The sequence below is a fragment of the Heliangelus exortis genome, chromosome 2, assembly GCF_036169615.1.
Source record: "Heliangelus exortis chromosome 2, bHelExo1.hap1, whole genome shotgun sequence".
NCBI classification, from domain to species: Eukaryota; Metazoa; Chordata; class Aves; order Apodiformes; family Trochilidae; genus Heliangelus; species Heliangelus exortis.
In genome coordinates, this window is record NC_092423.1 from 148,908,558 (window position 1) to 148,922,999 (window position 14,442).

General features: G+C 44.0%; 1 protein-coding gene across 1 annotated transcript in view; it reads left to right on the forward strand.

Annotated features, from left to right (window-relative positions):
• The window catches only part of ADGRB1 (adhesion G protein-coupled receptor B1), a 295,541-nt gene that overhangs the window by 149,416 nt on the left and 131,683 nt on the right, over nucleotides 1–14,442 (forward strand). The window contains exons 4-7 of the mRNA XM_071736934.1: nucleotides 1,836–1,943; nucleotides 8,217–8,381; nucleotides 10,089–10,253; nucleotides 13,790–13,954. Of these exons, the coding sequence (XP_071593035.1) occupies nucleotides 1,836–1,943; nucleotides 8,217–8,381; nucleotides 10,089–10,253; nucleotides 13,790–13,954 (603 nt within the window). The remainder of the gene's footprint in view (nucleotides 1–1,835; nucleotides 1,944–8,216; nucleotides 8,382–10,088; nucleotides 10,254–13,789; nucleotides 13,955–14,442) is intronic.

Here is a 14,442-nt window from a genome sequence, read left to right on the forward strand (position 1 = left end):
ACTTTTTAGCCCCTGTTTCTCCTCTCCCTTCAGATGGAGATTTTGTGTTCTTGTGGTTTTCACACTTTCAGGAAGAGGACTTAAATCAGAGCAGATGAAAGTGCATGGATAGAGCAAACAACGAGTGGTGGGAATGGAGCAGTCCCAAATATGGGACTAATTTAACTTTTCTCCCAAGCAAACTCTAGAAGTTGGCATTTTTTAAAAAATTAATCCCACCCAGGAAAGTGCCATCACTTTAGAGCTATTAAATATAATTTTGGGGCCTTTTCTGTTCCAGTAATGAACCAGGTAAAACAAAAATGTGTGCAAATATCAGGATGGGGTAATCCTTTCCCTTGATGATGGCAGACAGGTGGCAGTCCCATCCCATTCCCTCCAGCCTGCAACCAGTGCTGGAAATGTTTGGAGAAATCAGTGTAACCAGTTCCTAGGTTTCTTAAGTCCTGTTTTGAGGCAACAGTAATGGAAAAAAAGATAATTTCACAAAGTAGATGGGCCTCTTCCATGAACCAAGCTACTGAACATAACGTCTGGCTCCTGGCAGGGACTCTCTGAATCATTCTTCTCCCTCCTCTGCTTTCCCTTTTTGGATGGCAATAAAGATTCCTGCCACCACACTGAAGCTTCATTAACCTTTATTAATTTGCTCAGGGTTCCAGGATCAAATTTGTCACCAGTTCATTTCTTGGCAGTTTGTACTTCTCAAAAGAGATGCCTGAGTGTTTTATCTCCTTGAGGAAAAAGATCCTCTGTCTGGTACTTGCTGTTTGGAAACAAATTGGTTGCCAGATCACAGATTACTCAATCTCAGCTCTGCTCTCTGCTATTTTGGATGCCTCTGGCAGAGTCAGCTGAGGTCTCCTGATCCCAACATTGCTGGGAGGAAGTTGGTTGCTATTTGGCTGTTTCTCTTTTTTTTTTTTTTTTCCTAGGGAGGGCATGTGTCAGGGTTGCAACACACCATGGAAAATGGATGCTTCATTTCCTCTCTAAGAAATGCAGGGCTGGTCCATTCAGGATGCAAATGCAAAGCTGGCAGAAGTGTGGGTTTGGCAAGAAGAGGGGTGCTACCTGTCAGTCAGGAGTTCAATGCCTTTTCTTTACAGTGGATGCATTTTTACCTCCTGAGCTCAACACCTTGGTCTTCAGTGGAAGATTTGCAGGGAGGACAGTAGGGTCAAGAGCTTCACTCTTCCACCTGAGTTGCCCAGATACAGCTCTGTTGGTAAACAAACCACTTTGTTGATGCCAGACCTTCATCCCTCCTTGTTGCTAGGGTCTGTAAAAGAGATATTCTTCTGAGTGCTCCCTTTCTTTTTCACCTGCCATCACCTGCCTGCTCCACTCAGCATTTTCCTGTTTACAGAGCATTGCTAAGCAGACGTTGGTCACAAGTTTTCCATCATAAAAATGCTGCCAGTCATCACCATAGATTTTGACACACTGCTAGGGATGGGGTGCTCCATTGCCAGCACATCTGAACAGGCCAAATCCTCCACAAATAGAGCAAGGAGCAGGGACACCCTGGGAAATCCCTGCACTGGATTAAAGACCAGACCTAAGGGATCATATTTTGCACAGTACCAAGTTGCACTGAGGAAAAAAAAAAAAAAAAAAAGGGTGGAGCTGCCAACCAGCCCAAAATCTTGCAGACTGGCTGGGTGTTAAATCCTCCGGGGACTGCTGGTGGCCAGGGGTGCTGGGGTTGGAAAGCAGGGGGTCGTGTCAAGCGAACGTGTCAGGTCACTGTTGTTCATACGTGTAACCTGTGTAGTGAAAGATCTTGCAGAGTGAACCAAGGTGTATTCACATGACCCATTACCTTGCCATAGCCAATGGACGCTATAATTCCAGAAGCCAATCGCTGAGGTCCACAGATAACAGAAAACGAGAGGACACAGAGGAGCTGCAGCACTACGGGTACCCTGCACCCCAAATAGGTAAGCTCTGCCCTACCACAGAAGCTTCTGGAGCTGGCACCACTGCCTGCTCCTTCCATTTCCCTGGCTGGGCTTGACTTCATTGACTTTGCTTTGCTGTTGCCATGACCCAACTAACCAATTCTTTTCCCCCCAGGTTAGTGTGGGCTCATCCGAGGAGTTCCTCGCTGAGCAAACTGGTTGTCCCCCAGTTTGGTCCCATCCCGTTGCTCTAGAGGGCTTTTTGTTGGTGCCATTGGCCAGAGAAGGCAAAAAGGTTTAGAGGCAAAGCCCTAACAAAACCATGGAGCTCACAGACTGCTTCTCATCACTCTGCCTACTTCTAAGTCACTGCTTGGGCTCAACTACCCAAACAGTCGTGGTTCATTAAGCCAAAGCTGACCTTACTGTGCTCTTTGATGATTTCCATCTCAGCATGGAAATCTGCACGTGATTTTCCTTGCCTTTCTGTTGGCTGTAGGAGAAGGTGTGCAGGACATGATGGGGACAGAGCAGGAGGTCTTTTCTCTGTTTCTTTAGTGTTATTCAAGGACCTGCTTTTGGTAGGTTCTGAAGCAGACCTTTCCTGAAGTAGAAGGGTGGAGGATGCAATAATCACATTATTACATCACATACATAATATTGTGATTATACGTGTGATACAGGTAGACATTAAAGAATCACAGAATCATGGAATCATTGAATAATTTGGGTTGGAAGTGACCTCTAAAGGATCTAGGACACCCTCAATTAGATCAGGGTGCTCAGAACCTCACCTTGAATATCTCCAGAGAGGCCTCAATAATTTCCCTGGGCAAAGTGCATTATATTCAGAGAGTGTGGTCTGGGAAGGTCCAATTTGGAGAGGTTTTGAGCTCTCCCTGCACAGCTGCCTATTGTGGAGGGAGCTCAATACATCACAGGGCTTGCACAAAAGTGAGGTGTGTTGGCCCTGGTTAAAAACAGTGACCTTGAAAAGAATTTGTGTCCTAGAGAGGCTTCATATGGGTGATTTGTAGTGCTAGAGCTGTGAAATAGATTATAAAAGAGACCAGCTCATATTCTGGTGTAAATTAGCTGTGTTCCATCCAACCCAGCAGGACTGCAGTGTGAACCAGTGAAGAGCACCAGAAAGCTGAGTGGTGTGAAGGTTCTGGGGCTGACCAGGTAGTGGTTTGGGCTGTGGCTTTCAACATGAAGCCAAAACCAGTCTGAATTTCCTTGCTGTCCTGCACTGAACCTGCTTCCTCCAGTGGGAGCAGCTCTGCTGCCTCAAGGACCAGCAGGCTTCAGGAGAGAGGGTTTGCACCACTATAAACTGGTGTCAAAACTAGGGAAAGACAAGACATTCCAAAGCAGGTCTGGTGATGTTTCCAGTGTCTCCTGCTCTGCCTGGCCCCAGGTGGTTCCCCAGTGCTTTGCTCCAGTCTGTAGCTCAGCCACCAGGTTTGTAGCTTGGCATTTCTTTGTACTCTGCAGCTGGATACTGCATCTGGGCTCAGGGACATCTCTATTAATTCCAGACACAGCTGTAGCAGTGACTTGGGCTGTGGCATCTCTGAGGGCAGCATGGGCTGGGAGGTATGGAGTATCCTGCTGGAAGCTTGACACATTCCTCCCTTTGTCCCTGCAGCAGCAACTGCAGCCAAGTTTGTTTGTTTTTTTTAAATCAGAAAGGAGATGTAAAGCCAAGGGACCCACCCAAGAAAGGATTCAGAAAAAAATTTTAGGTGAGGATGCCAAAGTAAAGCCCACATCTTCCTTAGCAGTTACACAGACAGAATGTGAGGGGTTGGAAGTGACCTCTGGAGACCATTTAGTCCAACCCTCCTGGAAGAGCAGCTTTGCACAGGATGGCATCCAGGTGGGGTTTGAATGTCTCCAGAGATGGAGTCTCCACCACTTCTCTGGGCAGCCTGTGCCAGTGTTCTGCTCTCCTCAAAGTGAAGAAGTTCCTCTCTGTCTTTAGACAGAATTTCCTATTTTCAAGTTTGTGCTCCTTACCTCCTCTTCTGCCACTGGGTACCACTGGTACCACTACCCCCACCTTCCTGACATCCACCCTTATAAATATAAGTATTTACAAATGTTGATAAGATCCTCCCTCAGCCTTCTCTTCTCCAGATTAAAAAGACCCAAGCCCCCCAGCTTTTCTTCATAAGAGAAATGTTCTCCTCCCTTACCCATCAACAACACCCTTTCCTGCACCCTCTCCAGGATTTCCCTGTCCTTTTTCAACCAGGAAAACAAAACTGGATATGATACCCCAGATGTGGCCTCACCAGGACAAAGTAAAGGGGGAGGAGAACCTCCCTTAGACCTGCCTGCCACACTCTTTGTCATGAACCCCAGGATGGCATCAGCTTTTAAAATGAACATAATTCATAGGAAAGAAGCCATGTAACATCCACCCAAGACCTGAAAAAATAGGAAATACAAAGAAAAAAGAAAAAAAACAACCCACAAAAAAGCTGATCCCAAAAGGACTTGAGAGGATAGCCCTACCCAAGTGATGACCAATATTTTCTCCTGCCAACCCTCCACAGCCCTAATGTCCAGGTCCTGTTGGCCCATAGGTTCTGGCATGGTTGCTGGTTGCCCTCTTGTCTCTCCCGGCACCAGAGCAAGGTTCAGCCCAGCAGGTCCCTGGCACAGAGCCACCTTGGCTCAAGTGGCCTTTGCCAGCAGCAAGATGTGAGCAGAAAAGTGGCTTGCACGTGGTGGGATGTCAGATTGACAGATGATGCCAAAATCAAATAAAGAAAAAAAAAAAAAAAAGAGGTCCTGCCAGAGGGATGACAGTGATGTGTCTCTCCATCAGTGCCAAGGCAAGAAGTGTCCTGGAGAAGCTGCAGGCAGTGATGGGGAACCTGCAGCCAGCTGAGCTTTCTGTAAGGACAACTCAGTTACTCTCAGGGATGTCCAGGAGCTGGAAAAGGATTGATGTCCTCTGTCCCCATGGAGTGATGCCCAATGTGTCTCCTTCTGCAGCACCTGCTGGGCTGTCTCCAGCTGCAAAATGCTGCAAAGACCCTGAAAAGGGTCATCTTCCTCCCTGAAAGTCCTCATCACTGCAAAATCCTTTGGGAAATTATTCTTAATCCCCAAGATAGTTCGGAGCATCACAGATCAGTCCTGCAGAGACATCTGTACAGGCATCAGTAGTGATGAAGGGCAATGTGTGACTCCTTGTCCTCTGGATGAAGACCAATTTGGTGGATTTCATCTCTGGTAGGTCTAATTATAAGGCAGTACTGTCCTAGGGGACTTTCAGACCTGATGAGCACAGTAGACTTCTTGCCCTCATCACAAAAAAAAGGCAGGATCCACTTCAGGGCTAAATAATTGGAAGACATCTTGTGCAGTAATTTGTATTTTCTGCAGCCTGACCCACAAGGGTGCAGGAATTCTTCTCATCCATAGCTTTGGTGATGGGCAATATTCTGAATGAGAGAGCTTGTCCTGATGCCTGAGAGCTTCTCAGGAGTGGGTCAAGTATTGTTTGAAAATCAGTTGATTTTCCACAAGGTTTAAGCATGGACTTGCCATAGTGCCCCAATAAACTAAGATAAATTGCTTTGTTCAAAGCAAAACCAAACCCAAAGGAGCGACCAGAACTTGGAAAATAAACTATATTATAGATTCAGAAGCCAGGGACCGGTGCAATGTGAGACATGGTCACTGAGGAGGTCTACTTCTAACTGTAGATATTTCTACTGTGAAAGGGGAAAGACCAAAAATAATGACAAAGAAGGAAGCAGAAGTGGTGGCAATTGGTTTAAAGATGCCAAAGTTACTCAGGAACTCATACCTGATAAAGTGGATTGCAAAACCACAGCTAAGTCTGAGAGGGGAGGTGGTGGGATGGCAGAATCCCCAAGTTTCTGATGAAAGAGGCCACTGCACTTCTGCAGATTTCCCTCGTCCCACCTCTGGCATCTCCGAAAGACTTTTGGCCTTTGACCACCAAAAAATGCTGGCTCTCTGCAACTGAGGAACCCAGTGGTTCTTGGTGAAGTGCTGGGGAGGTTGCTCAGGGTTGATGGGAGGATGCTCTCTGAGCACTCTGAGTCATGGTTTGTCAGTGCAGCACCCAGAAAGAAGAGGTTGCAGGAATGGTTGGGATCTGTGGGCCAAAGAAGGAACTTCTGGAGTCTTGGCCATTCTGCATGGCAAATGTTGAAGTGATGGTACCAAAAGGTAACCTACTGTGTGACAGAACCAGTTGAGTTTGTTACTGGAAAGGCAGCAAAATTACCAAGGAACTGCAGATCTCCATGTGCCAGCAGACCTAATACATGAGAAACAGGATTAAAATGATGTTTTCTTGAAGCTCCAGAGCCTCAAACTGCACACCATCTCTTACACATACCCAAGAAAGACCAAAGGTCTCTAACATTTATCAAACTGGAAGCAGAGGGGTAGATAATGAAACAAAACACAAAACCAAAGGGAAGGAGTATTGAGCAACTTTGGCTTAATGAACAAAATCAGTTGCACCTCATGCAATGGCATGGAGGAGGTGGAGAAAAACTCATCCTTACCTCCACCTCTTTCCAAGTCCAGCCTGTAAATGATAAATGAAGGAGTGGAACTCTGTCCATTTTGCTTCAAGGACAGATCTTCTCCTGTGTTTATCCCCTTCAAAAGGTCTGTACATCTCCAGTTAGTGAGCATATTTTAACTTCCAACTGCCTGCAGGACTGGTGACATCCAAAACAGATGTACTGAAGCACATGACATGTAAAGGAATAACATCAATAATGACCAAAAATCCCAATGAGCAGGTTGATGGGAGCCCCCAGCACCTAAAAAACACTGCATAAAATTTCATTGCATGGAAAAAACTCCCCTTAAGACACTAATAGATAAATACACCACTTGGAAGAAAAAGTCAGACAGGGAAAGTTTTAGGCAGTAGTGGGCAGTCTGCTGGTCTCTAACCCTTCCAGTCCCCATCAAAGTTCCTCTACTGACATTGACTTTCACAAAGCTGCTTTATAACCTTCACTGCCCTACAAAGAGATCTCAAGTTGCAGCAGCCCAGTTTTGGAGTTCCTTCCATGTTCCATTTTTGCATCTGTTTGACCCACTAGAGTCCAATTTCTTTGGAAGCACAGTGGTGTGGGAAAACCCATCCAAGTGCTGGGTGCAGCTCAGGTTGTCCAACCACAGAAGTTTTTTTTCACCTTCTGCACCCAGTGCTGTGATCCTTCTTATGTCACCCATGGTCTGCCAGATGCAGCTGGTTAGGATGTGACATGGTGCAGTCTGATGCTCAGAACTTGCTACTAGAAGGTTATGATCTCTATTATTCATCCTTAAAGGTGTGCTGGTGTATATTTGTGCCACACATGCCTGTGTACTATATCCATTAAATGTTGTGTTCTAATATGTAATTAGCAATCCATTAAAAATCTGAGAACTCAAACAATGAAGAGCTTAATACAAAGAAACCAAGATATTTTTTTTTTCACCTAGGGTACAAAGGTATTTTCTCAAGGATAGAGTAATGCCTATGAAAATGAGTGAAAAACTGCTGTTTCCTTGCACTTCTGGTGACTTACCTAGATACTGTGGCCCAGGTTAAACAACGCCTGGGATGACCATCTGTTTGCAGGCATCTTAATGACAAAGGGAATATACCTCATTCTTTCCCTTCTCTTTTCCAATGGGATGTTTTTAGTTGTCTTTCCAATACTATCCCATAAGGCAAGCAGCTAATAAGGAAAATATGATGCCAAGGAATAGTATTCCTTGTTCTGTGTCACCTTCTCAGGTGAAGGAGATGTCAAGAGAAAGCTCTGTGGGATTACTTCAGCCAATATCCTTCTCAGGCCCTGTCATCTTCTGTTTTGTTTGTTCCTCCTCTGCCAATTTAACCTGGTGGGGGCTGTGAGAAATCAAGAAAAGGATTTGAACCCTTATTATTATAACCCCTTATAATTACCATAGCTGTCTAATCACTGTTCCTTAATTAGTATTGTCTCTCACATGGTTCTGCTATACCATGTTGCCATTAATGGTAGAACTGTGATGCTCCCAGAGTGTCCTTCCCTATTTTTTTTTTTTTTGGCCTGTCAGTTACAACTCTACACAACAACCCCCCAAAAAACCTTTTATCCCACTGTCAACCCTCACGTTTCCTCACCAATCCCCTTGCATCCTTGCTGTCACACCCCACGTGGTGCCCATCCTCGCGGTTCACAAGGAAGAGGTGAAGCGCAACTAGGGAAGAATTTCCTGGGATTCCCACGGATGCCACGTCCTCACCTTCTGCTCCAACCCTCACAGGTGACCCCGCAGCAGAGGAATGGTCCCCGTGGAGTGTTTGTTCCACCACCTGTGGGGAGGGTTGGCAAACCAGGACCAGGTTCTGTGTGTCGTCTTCCTACAGCACTCAGTGCAGTGGCCCTCTCCGGGAGCAGAGACAGTGCAACAACTCTGCCGTGTGCCCAGGTGGGCTGAATGCTCCATGTACGTGTGGGTAGGAGGGGAAGGAAGATGTATAGAGGGCTGTGATATTCCCACTGGGATATTTACTCTTGGAGGGAGATGTGTTTTGTTTCTTCTTCTCTTTTTTTTTTTTTTTTTTTTACACCTTGAAGAATCATAGAACGCTAGGTTGGAATCATCTGGTCCAACCCTTGTAATGTTATTTTTTTATTGTTTATGTAAGATGTTTATGCTAGGTTGGAATCATCTGGTCCAACCCTTGTAATATTATTTTTTATTGTTTATGTAAGATTTATATGAGGTTTATAAGATGTAAGGTTTGTATGAGCCTCATCCACAAACTCTTGCTAGACCAAGCAATAACAGATGGAAACTTTTTCTTTATCATGGTAAGGACTATCTAAATCTATTTAAATGCCATCTAAAGGCAATAAACACAGCATATCTGAGTGACATGTGCCTTCTGGGGGGTTTCCAAGCACGGGGCAGACTGGGGAAGAGAAGCACCAGTCAACACTTGCAGTTGCTCAGATGCCAACACTGAGAATACCCATGCAAAATCAGCACAAAATCCTCAGACTGCTGGCATGTTTATGAACTGAGCCAGCCATCATGTCTGTTTTTATACTCCTTTTTGCACAATTTTGATGAAAAAAAAATGCAGTCTGGGGAGTCTGGACAATATTTTGAAGACTTTATTAAACCAGGTGTGTTATGCACAGCCCTAGAGCACCAATGTCATAGCTCAAAACCAGTCTTACAATGGTGAAACCACCAAGATGTTTTCCTGTCCTTCCTGCATTTCCTAGGTTGCAAAACCCTAGGTTTAAACAGCCTTCCCTGATACTGATGAATCAGCCACTGTTAGCAACTGATGGAAGACTGGAAAAGTACCTGTATTTATTATTATTTTTTTCTGAAGAATTATTGATTTTGCATTAGCTTTTCTCTGGTAAAGCTGGAAGGGATGAAGTCCCTTAAGAAAGATCAGTACATTCTTGTAACATTTGGTCTCTAGAGATTACAGTGACTAAACTTCCATAAATAACCTGGCCAGACTAGATTAGATTAGATCAGAGAAGATTAGATTAATATAGATTAGAAGGCTTTAGATGTCTAATTCCAGGAGTTACCAGTGATGGCTTGAGCACCATTAGGACCATGTTGTCCATCCCATTTTATTCTTCCAAGTCTCCCTAGCTTTGCCCCTGTGGTGTCACTGACATATGATAGGAATTAGTAGCCAGGCTACAGCTTTTCTGAGAGCTTGAAAGTGCTGCAACCTTTGAAAATTCAATTAAAGAAACAAGCTAAGGGAGGGAAATAAGAGCAAGGAGTGACAAAATGATGGTGATGCTGCTTCCCCACGTGTGGTGGGATTCTGCGTTTTGCTGGAGGTAATTTTTGCCCCCCCAAAATGCCCTTTTCTCTTGCCTCAAAAATCTGACAAATTAAGGTCAATTAAAAATGTGTTGTGATTTATTTCAAATAGATTGGAAAAGAGCAGACCCTTGGTGTCAACACCAAAAGATTAAAAAAATATGTGTGTTGTCCCTCTTGTATCCTTTGGGTTGCTTTCTTCTTGGCCTTCCCACACTCACTTCCCACATGCTGCTCATTCTGGCTGGGGAGATGCTGTGGTTTGTGCACTAATTCACTTTTTCAGACCTTCTTCAGACTGGAAACTGACTTCTTCTGCTTTGGTTGCAGTGCATGGCACTTGGGACGAGTGGTCTCCTTGGAGCTTGTGCTCTTCCACCTGTGGGAGAGGATACAGGGATCGAACCCGGACATGCAAACCCCCCCAGTTTGGTGGGAACCCCTGCGAGGGCCCTGAGAAGCAAACAAAGTTCTGCAACATTGCACTTTGCCCAGGTAAGGCAGTTAGAGATTCAGAGCTTTCCCTCCAGCAGGTCTCCTCCTCTTCGAAGATGCCCACTCATGGCTCCTGGAGTGGGGCTGTTGTTGCCTCAGCTGAATCAGTCCCCTCCTGATTCTTCACTGTCCTGAAATTCATCCTCAAAAAGGAGAGGACACATTGAAGGAACAACCTGGAGGTGCTTTCTGGGGTTATTCAGCTGAGCATTGTCTTAGGTTCAGATTTGCTCAGTGTAATAACTTTCAGAGGACACATTATAGAGTGTCCAAGACCATCTTAAACTTCTCACATGTTATCTCCAGTTGATGGGTTATCAAGTTATTTTGTTCAACTTGGCTTGTTTTCATGCTGGAATTAATTTTAATTTTTTTAATTTAATTTTTAAATTTTAATTAATTTAATTTTTTTTTTAATTAACTTTACTTGTTAGCAATACGTGAAAATTAATTCACTATATATGCAAATTCTCTCTGTACCCAATCGTGCTTTGGCTGCTGAGATAGATTAAGAGATCCTGGAAAGCCTCCCATGACATATTTTCATACTTTAAGGGCCTATTCCCTACACCAAGGTCTCAATTCCAAATGTCTCTCCCCAAATTTTGCTTTGAAACACCAAAAAAGAAACCTCAAGACAAAGTAGTCTTTAACATTGGAAATCCACTCGAGCTCCTGTGGCTTCCTTCCCATGAAGGGCACAGGCTCTGGGTTTACCACAGAGTCCTCATTAATTTAACTCAAGGTGTCCTAATGAGCATGATCTGAAGATGAGGGAGCCACCCAACAATCTCCATATCCTACCCCCTATGCCCCCCCCAACACCTCCCCCAGGTTAATTCAACTGAAATTTTTCCAATTTACTGAGAAATATTGTGAAACGTGATGATGTCCCTGGAGGAAGAGAGGAATTGTGGAAATGATGAGAATTTTTGTGAAAACATTGATGAGAAACCACCTGGAATTCCCCACTCAGGTCCTCCCCCCCGCCCCCCCCAAAAAAAAAAAAACCCACAAAACTAGACAACTAGACTTGGATTTTTGGCAGCAATCCAGAAGACTCTATTCAGAATAAGAACATCCCAGATACCAAATTGATTCTGTCATTAAAAAAAAACAAAAAAATCAAACAAATAAAAAAGCCCCACAGAAACAAACCCAAACGAACACCAAAACCAAACAAAAAACAAATAGAAGAAGCTAGACCTGGGATTTTTGGGCCAATAAAGCATACCCTGAGTTAACAGTGATCCATAATTAATAAATCCAAATAAATCCGTGAAGACATCTCAGAGGAAAAAAAAAAAAAAAAAAAAAAAAAAGCAGTGGTGGAAAAGATAGGCAGCCCAGCTTCAAGACTTCAGCTCTAATTAATAAATTAATGCCACAAAGGCAATCAGTGGCTTTGCAGTGCCAAATTGTGGTGTTGGGGACTCATTGAAGGACAACAATGGGTGATGCTCAGCTCTGGACACGACAGTCATCTCTTCCTGCTGTCCCACTCTGAGGATTTATTGCCACACCAGATAAAAACATTATTCTGGAGGGACAATGGAGCTTTTGTTCCTTCAGTAGATATCCCAGGCTGAGCCCCAAGTCCTTTGGAGAGTGAGAAAAGGTGGAGGACAATGTGTAGATTGTACCAACCAGACTCCAATAAAGATTTTTATAGACTCAAGCTGCTGTGTGACAATGACACCGAGCTCTGCTTGTGATGGAAAACCCTCAGCATCTTGCCCAAGAGATGCTTCTACATCAACACACGTGGCTGGAGGAGCAACACAGCCATCTCTGCTTCTCTATTTTTCAACCATCTTTAAAATTAGAACCCCATTAATAATAAACTCTCTTCTCAAAGGTAATTAATTACCTGTTCCCTATCCTCCACTGAATGAGCAATTTGTGGGAGTGGCTGTCCCTAATTTTCCCATCTCCAGACACTGGTAAACTTTGAATCACCACTGCCACAGCAGCAGGTAGGAGATGGTAAATCCAACTTTTTTGTTCAATATTTTTTTTTTTTATAAGGTAAATGCAATCTCACTTTTCTGATGCAGAGGAATGATAATAAGAGGCAGACACTGTCAGTTCATGGAATATAGAATCACCCCCTTCAGTCAGAAAACCTAATTTCTACCTGGTAGGATCTACTTGGTGGGATTTTGGATCATTTCCAGAGAGGAATCACCTTTCAGCCACCATTTCTTGCATTTCCCCACCTTGGGATTGGTAGGCATTGACATGATGCCTTGGATTTATGCACGATGGAAATGTCAAGTTGGATTGTTATAAACAAGCACCTATTGGATGTACTTTTATGCCTGCTTGGTTTTTCACAACTTCTGAGCTCACGTGACCTGCCCTAAGTTAACAGTTGCTCATTTGGATGCTTTTTGGCATTTTTTTAATGTGCTTGCAACCAAAAGCTCCTTCAGCCGCACAACTGCAACAGGGATTATTTGGGGTTGTTTGAGTCCTTGAAGATCACCCAGTGGACCAGGTTGCATCTATTTTTCTTGGACTGATAAACAAAATGAGAGAAAATGAGCCCCGATCTCCAGCAACGTGACCTGAGTCAGAATTCAGATTTTTCAGTGATCCGTTTGTTTTTATGAGTGAGAGCCAGCAGCTAGCGAGTTAAACAGAGCATGATGACCACTGCTAATGAGAAAAAAAAGTGCTCCAGGAATAGCAGACTGGGTGATGGATCTGTTGATCAGGGACCAATTAGGGTGGAACTGCCAGGCTTGGAGATGCCTTGCAGTGTCATGCTAACGAGATGTATTTGTGTTTCTCTCCAACCTCCTCCTAATCAGAACCTCTCTTGTCCCTCCCTCCTCTATTTAATTACCAAAGACACTGCTGTGAAGAGACACATCAAGCCTGTCAGTGTTAATTCAACCGTGTGAGAAGTGCATTGACCACACACGAGAACTCTGCTCATGGTCTCCTGTTGGAGCTCACCTTTGCTCCACAGCTAGCAGCACAAATTCTCACGAGGAATGCTGTGATTGGAGCTTCTGTCTGTGATTTAATGAAAAACAGAGCAGTTGGGTGCTTGGGAAAGTTCCCTCCCTTCAGACTCGTGCATCGTTGGGGTGAAAAATGAGTTCTCTCAAAAATTGCTGATTACCCAAAATGGGAAATATCATGGTAATATATTGATTTCTTCCCAATTTTCAGTGAAAACACAATTTTTGTTCTCTCTTTTGATGTTATGCTGTAATTGCAACGTTAATGGGTTTGACTTCTGTGCTGGAATGCATAATATCAATAATTTCCAGTTTTATGGTGTTATATGGAGTATGGACATAAAAACTGAATTTTTATAGCACTTTAATCCTGTTGGGCCATAACATACAAGTTGGAGGTTGCAGAGGGTCAAAAAAAATTGTTGTTTGCACTTCTGCTTGATGTCCCCTATGCTCCATGATCACCCCCCTTGTTGGCCAAGGCTGGAGCCTCTTGGACATCCCAACTTCCAAGAGGGAGCGATTTTCACATTCCGCTCTGTTTTCTTTCTTTGGGCCACTCAGTGGATGGCAACTGGAATGAATGGTCGAGCTGGAGCTCCTGCTCAGCCTCCTGCTCCAACGGTACCCAACAGAGGACCAGGGAATGCAATGGACCCTCCTATGGGGGAGCAGAATGCCAGGGACACTGGGTGGAAACCAGGGATTGCTTCCTCCGCCAATGCCCAGGTGAGTGGCAAATGACTTTCTCTTGGCTCATCTTTTTCTGAAGTTCCAAGCAGGTTTTATAAAAATCCCCTCCTGGTTTTTATGGGGAGGGGCAACAGAGTTTTTGCCAGTAATGCAGTGATAAGGAGGTTGTGGGTGATACCATGAAAGCCAAAATCCATAGCTACAAATGCTCTAGAAGACCCCAAAGAGGTGAGTGACCACCCACAGGGAATTTGTCTTTCTAAACTTAGATATCAGTTTTCAGCATGTGTTAAAAAAAAAAAAAAAATATATATATATATATAAATCTCAATTAAACCTTTCCAGTGCTTCAACTTTCCTCCTCTTTTTTTTTTCTTTTCTTTTTTCCTTTTTTTCTTTTTTTTTTTTTCTTTTTTTTCTCCTACCAATTCACAACTCATAGTTAAAGCAAAAAAAAGGAAGCAACTACCAAGGTATCACAGCTTTGACCTCTATCTGTGACAAGGTCTGGCAGAAAGAAGCCT